This window comes from Nematolebias whitei, chromosome 3 (genome assembly GCF_014905685.2).
Source record: "Nematolebias whitei isolate Nwh7 chromosome 3, NemWhi1, whole genome shotgun sequence".
In the NCBI taxonomy this organism is placed as follows: domain Eukaryota; kingdom Metazoa; phylum Chordata; class Actinopteri; order Cyprinodontiformes; family Rivulidae; genus Nematolebias; species Nematolebias whitei.
The window spans coordinates 9,230,859-9,237,577 of record NC_056500.1 but is presented as its reverse complement, the minus strand read 5'-3'; the positions used below and the strand labels follow the sequence as shown (position 1 = coordinate 9,237,577).

The 6,719-nt window shown below is 38.2% G+C and overlaps 1 protein-coding gene across 1 annotated transcript in view; it reads right to left on the bottom strand.

Annotated features, from left to right (window-relative positions):
* LOC119407688 (dipeptidyl peptidase 9) overlaps positions 1-6,719 on the bottom strand; it is a 20,929-nt gene that overhangs the window by 10,976 nt on the left and 3,234 nt on the right. Inside the window, exons 4-9 of the mRNA XM_037674507.1 lie at positions 3,756-3,868; positions 3,297-3,470; positions 1,513-1,681; positions 1,324-1,434; positions 931-1,059; positions 417-478 (exon numbers count right to left, since the gene is read on the bottom strand). Coding sequence (XP_037530435.1) covers positions 417-478; positions 931-1,059; positions 1,324-1,434; positions 1,513-1,681; positions 3,297-3,470; positions 3,756-3,868 — 758 coding nt within the window. The remainder of the gene's footprint in view (positions 1-416; positions 479-930; positions 1,060-1,323; positions 1,435-1,512; positions 1,682-3,296; positions 3,471-3,755; positions 3,869-6,719) is intronic.

Sequence of the window (6,719 nt, the reverse complement as noted above, 5' to 3'; positions counted from 1 at the left end):
AAAGGCATTTTAAACCCTTCCCACACTCTTGCAATATTTTAAACAATGTTTTGAAACTTTAGGCGCTCTGAGCACAGCGTGTCATGAAATCAGCTCTCTGCCTCCAGCTGCACTCTGCCAGTGCTCTTGGCCACGCCCCCTTATCCGCTGCACAGCGGAGAGCATGACATGCTGCAGAGGAAGCTTCTCCTGCAAGATGGCGCTGCACACAGGTGCAGCAGGTGCTAAATAGTTTTAAATAATTTATTTTAAATAAAAATTCCATGCCGATCGTGCGGCTCATCCATCAATCAGCCAGTTGTGTGTCATGTCCAATCTTGTTTTGAAAAACCGCAATAAAGCGAGTCTGTGAAAAACAAACCGTGAAGTAGCGAGGCACTACTGTACACCAAATTAACTACATAATAAGCGCTCACATTTCCAAAACTGTCGGTCTTGATTTCTGCTATCTTGAGAGTGATATCAGGATTCCTGCTGCCTGGAAACAAATGAAACGGAGAAGCATCAAATCAGCAGTTTGGTGACCTGCAAATACAGAAAAATGGCAACAGATGAATTAATAATCTTACCGATACAACGCCACGTCATTAAAGCTTAAGTAGATATAACAATAAGGCTATAAATGAACTATAATAACTGAATAGTGGGACTTGAAAAGAGACCCAAAAAAAAGGACTCCCAGTGTTACACACCTAAGGCTTTTTTATTTTTTCCCTTTTTAAGGTCATGGATTCGTTGAGAGGCAGTGGGTTGATGTGTGAATCCAGTTTCCAGCATTAAGTTTCTGCAGTAATAAACCAGGTAAAATATGAACCAGCTTCATGAAACTGAACCTGAAATAACCTCACCAAGTCATGAATCCTGGCCAGTGGCATTCTGTATGCTTCCAACGCTAGACAACGCATTAAAAACAACTTTTTGTCTTCACACCTGCGCGTGGATATCTGTAGATGTCCGTCTTGCGCTCCTCCAGAGCCGGAGACGGGACGTGGATAATCTCCACTTCAGACTCATCCACCTCCTCGTACAGAATCTGCAGAGTCTTCCCACCATCTATTTCTAAAGCAAAGAAAAACAAGCAGAAAGTGGATACATAAAAAAATATTACAATATAATTTACATTCACATTAAACCTGAAACTACACGCTAAGCCCAGTGTTAGTAAAATCACTGACAACTATGCTTTTGTTTTTGTTTCTAAATCTGGCACCTAGAAAATACATAAAAACAACAATACAAAAATACTCTCTAATAATCATCATAGTATTATTATGATTATCTCAATGAATTGTTCATGGCCGTTACAAAAAATGTGACATTTACCTTCATGAGCAACTGGAGACCACCAGTATCCAGTGAAGCGATCAAATTCTTCCTGAGTGACAAAAGTGGCCACGCCAGCAGATTTAGGATCGTCTTTTGGGTTATCAACGCCTACATAAAAAAATAAACATAAAAAAATGAAACAGTGGTAAAATACAAACTCTGCAGGAAGGCTGAATGCATGAACACCTTTATGACAAAACGTGAGTCTCCTCTCGTCTCCCGTCTCGATGTTTGTTATCCAAATGTCATTATTGTTGATGAAACCGATAAAGTTGGGGTCTCCGGGGCAAATCTTGGGGTCCATGCGTGTGCCTGAACTCTGACTCTTGATCTCTGTGGGTGGCACTGGAGACGTCTGAAAACAAACAAAACAAATAAAAATAGCAAACGATGAAAAGCGACTAAAGGATCAGATCATCTATTAATCAGCGTTCACTAGGAACCCAAAACATTTTGTTGAAAACATTCAAAAGAATCTAAAATGTAAATATACAAAATATGCTAAACATTGAAAACGCTTTGTGTAGTTTATAATGTTTATGAAATTCAAACATTTAATGATCACATCCACAAACGCTCCTGTTTTTAATTAGTTTTTTATTTTTTTATTACTTTATTTTAGGAAAATGTGTCAGAGTAGCTTTTATTTAAAAAAAATTAACATGGTTGCATTGTCCGTTTTATCCTAATGTATTTTATTGATTTTATTGTTTTATTTGTGCATAACAGCTCTTTCTGGCACGTGTGTCTCAAAAAGAGTAACCTGTATAAATAAAGAAATGAAAGGATGAACTGTAGTACTTTCCCTGTTTGATTTTATGGAACAACTTCAGCGTTTGTTTGTTTGAAAACTATCTTTGTAAATAATTTGACATGACTAGCTTGAACACTGGAACATCACTGGGGTAAAAAAAAAAAAGCTAATATTTTGTTAATGCAGTCCAAAAAACATCTAAAATTTCATGATTTTATAACTTTGGTTAAAGAATACAAATAGCCACTTTAGCTAATTTCTCTTTTGGTTTATTTCTTTTGTGGAAAATGATTTTTAAGAATATTTAAAAATAAAATATCAAAATTGATTTTGCTTGCCTGCAGCGTTTTATAGTCCTAGAATCTAGAGGGCAAACCCAGAACAAGCTTTAGAGGCTGTTTAACATAAAGGCCAGCGCCACCCACGCTCAGCTCTATATACACTGATGCACCATGGGAGTTCCCCCGGTGGGACGCAACTTCTGCATGACTTCACCTACAATTAGTCCAGGAGTCCTTTGTCCTCAGGAATAACCTTATACTGTGACTTTGTTCCAGGAGAAAAGAAACTGACATTTACATTTACAAAGTGGGAAATTTGAACATTTATTTTGCTGTAAATTCTGTAATAAGTGATACGTTTCACTGACGTTCAAAGAAAAATAACAAATTAAGCCAATGCTTTTAATCCCAGCTGAACTGGATTTATTATCTAGCTTTATTGTTTCCAATATTAACTTCATTATCTATTTTTTTAATGACTGCACCATTAACAGAATCTGATAAACTGTTTAATAGATTAGCTCGTATAAATGTCAGTTTTTACCATGAGTCTCCAAAGCTTTAAGGTAAACACAGAAGACTTTCTTCAAGATCTGGAGATAATTTGTTTGTTTAAAAAAATAAAAAAAACATAGGACTTATGGAAGAGAGTTCAGGTTTTCTCCGTCTCCCGTAATCAACGGCAGGGAAAGAAGCTTTAAAAGCAAGCTATGAACGAGGATCCAGTTGTGTTTTAATCAAAGCATTTCACAGAAACCTCAGACATTCTGTCAGCTTGTGTCATTTTAATTGCTCTTACTTTTACTGACGCAATAAACAGAATATTTAAAAATCCAGAGATGTTATGCTAAAGTAAAGCTGTTGTAAAGATGTCGCCAGTTGTAAAATCTTTCACCGTTGTGGCAGTGAACTTATGTTGCTTTTCTTTGACTCACGTTGAAAATGTTGTTTGCACCGTCCCGGCAGTAGAACAGGCTGCTGTTGGCCTGGAACAGGAAGAGTCCACTGGTTCGGTGGTAGTCGTAGGAGGTGATGCCAGACACCCCCAAACGCTTGCGCTCCCGCAGCAGCTCCTCCTCCCGAGAGAAGCCCCCGTGGTGAGGGCTGGTCTGGGGTCAGGGGTGACAGGAGGACACGCAGCGTGAGAACACTGGCCGACCAGAAGAGGCCAAAGAGAGTTTGCTCAGGAATTGAAGAACGAGAATGCAGGAGTCGTCATGTTACCTGGGGGCATTTTTTCTACATGCATGTTGTGCATTCATGCAGGTCATCAAAACTTTAGCTATTATTAACAAAACCTTCTGTCTTTCTGGCAAAATATGAATGACAGAAAGCAAGAAAATGTTCTTTACAAAACACATTTTTGAGGGGAAAAAAGACTGTAACCTCCCTACCTGAAAACGATCCAGCATTGGTTTCCACGACAAAACCAGTAGGGCGTCTTTGCGGATCTTCTTGGGGATGTTTGAGTAGAGTAAAGCATTGTCCCTGCTGGCGTAAGGCATTCCTGCAAGGACATGACAGGCCCAGTCTGTAAGTACAAGAGCAATACTAACCTGTCCTACAGTAGAGGCGACTTGGTTTAACTCAGGTCACCACCACAAGTTGGTGAAGTTACCCCCCCACCTTCTTCAAATCTAACCAAGTTGGTGTCAAACGTTTGTGCAGCAAAAAAATTTCGTTTGTGCTGCTTTTGCTTTTTGAAGTAGGGGTGCACCGATAAATCGGCCGGCCGATAAATCCTTAATTTTGGGAAATTGGAAATCAGCCGATACTTGCATGAGAAACCGATTTTTTTTGTTTGTTTCAACAACAATTGTCTGAACTTCATTTATATTCCAGAGCACTACCTCATGGCCAGTTAAAACAAGTTTGTAGCGTTTCTAGGATATTGTTCAAGGGCATGTTTTCAATAAAATAATATTGGAAAATTGAAGATGCATCGTGACCTTACCGCTTATAAAACAAAATCAGTATCGGCCAAAATAGGAATCAGCAGGTCAGGCTTTTTAGAAATCGGTGATCGGCCAGAAAACTGCAATCGGTGCACCCCTACTTTGAAGATATTAATGAAAGTTTAAAGGTCAAAAGGTCAACCAGTCCCCCCACATTACTCAAATCTAACAAAATTGGGGTCAAATGTTTGTGCCGCTATCATTTCAAAGATATTAATAAAAAAGTTTCCAGAGGTCATCAAGGTCAACAAAAATCTGTTCATGTTGGAACCGTTAGGGTTCGGGAACTGACCTTTAAACTTTCACTACCGGTAATATCTTCAAAGCAAAAGCAGCACAAATGGAAATATTTGCTGCACAAACCAGCACCAACGTAGCCGAGTTGATCGACACCAATTTTGTCTGATGTGAAGAAAGTGTGTGGGGGTTGGTTGACTTTTCATGACCTCTGAAAACATTTATTAATATCTTTAAAATGATAACGGCACAAACAAAAATTTTAGCTGCATAAACGTTTGACAGAAAGTGGGGGGGAGCAACTTCATGCAGGTCACCAACCACCACTGATCTTAAACAGCAAGCAGCGCATCTAGTGACCAAGCTAATGGTCCAAGGAAACGGATACTGCCCCCTGCATAAAGTGTGTGTTTACATGCTCGTCAGTAACATATGCATGGCCCACTTTATGCAGTGACGACTGCAAAGAGGCAGGAGCATCAGTAAAAATAAAAAATGTAAAATCCTAAAGAATATTCCATTAGACGACGAGATTTCAGCTGGAGAGCCTAAATATTTTGAGCATATTGAATTTTACAGCCAGTCAAGATGGAAAAATGTTTCTCCGTCGATCATTGTGTTCTGTGTTGATCATTATGGTCTGCTTTTAATCAAGAATCAACAACTGCAGCATACTTCATCAAGAAAGCTTAATGGAAGCTGTTCTGGTAACTCGTGATTAATAAAACATTAATAAATAAGGCACAGCAATAGCGTATGTACAAAATTGTTGTATAGTTACTGGTAGTTCTCTGGTTTTGTAATGTTTGTTGCTATGAATCTGTTTTTAAATGAGTGTTTTTAACTGTAAAACACAATTGATCACCTTGATTAGAAATATGCTACATTCCTAAAACCCACAGCTTCACATCTGTATTTTATTTTTTATTTTTACATTTAATAGAATTTTAAAAGACGCAATTTAAGGTGATCAACAACTGCTGAAAAGATTAAAAAGAGCAACAATTGTAATCAAACGCCAAGCGCCCAGACTTTTGCTTCTATTAGTGTAGTCCACAATTTGTTGGCACTCCTCTTGAAATGGTATCAAACGTAATTTCCTGCTTAGGGCAACAACAATGAAAAAATAAATAAATTAAATTAAAACTGTCCTTTACAAATAAATTAAACAGAAAAATGTCCACAAAGCAAAACATTGTTCGTAGTTCAGTTCCCTTTTTGGTCTCACACGGGCTGCCTGGACTCACTGAAACTCTTTTTGACATAAAACTAAATAATAATAATAATTGTAATAAAACAGTTTGTTTATTCTGAGTCACAGTCGCAGATTACAGACACACAAACTTAAAGTAACTAAATATGCACATAAACAAATAGAGCTCGACAAAAATCTCCTCCTCTGGACTGGAATGTTTTCATTTTAGACATTTTTTGTAAAGTCACATTTCAGATTAAAAAAAGTGAAGTGTAAATAAAAATACATGACTAAAATGTGTGATTCTTTACTGACTTGATTTTAGGGATGCACCGGTCCACTTTTTCCACTTCCGATACCGATACTCGCTGTTTCGTGTCGTTCGATACCGATCCGATATCGATCTGATGCAGAAAACCAGTGCTGAACTCCACTCAACAAACTCGGCGTGCTCTTTAGGGTGAAATCTCTGGAGATGCTTGACTAAGTTGGTAGTGTTATAACTGGAAGTTTTAGTGACACCCCCTGGAACCGTCGCTGTGCACGTATTGCACGTAGCTGTTGAATGCGTTGGCTGACGTAGTGTGAAAAAGTTCCAGATGGCTGATCCTTTCGATCGCTCCAGTTTGAAAACAATCTGCGCGGTGACTTCGCTGGTGCGTGACGTCACTCAGAGCACAAAGCATAGAATTAGAGTGAATGGATCTGCCCAGTCAAGGATCGGTCACATTGTCGCGATAGCCAATACAGATGTTTTTGTGGGGGGGTTCGATATCGGAACCGATACTGACATTGGTATCGGATCGGTGCATCTCTACAATTCAGACAGTAAGAACCTAGAGAATTTCATATTTTCTCATCTTTGTTTTGTGTTAATACATTTCATACCTAAAAAAAAAAAAAAAAAAAGTTTGATTTGAAACAATGTTTTTAGGTATGTGAATTATTGAAATTCATTCAACCTTTATTTA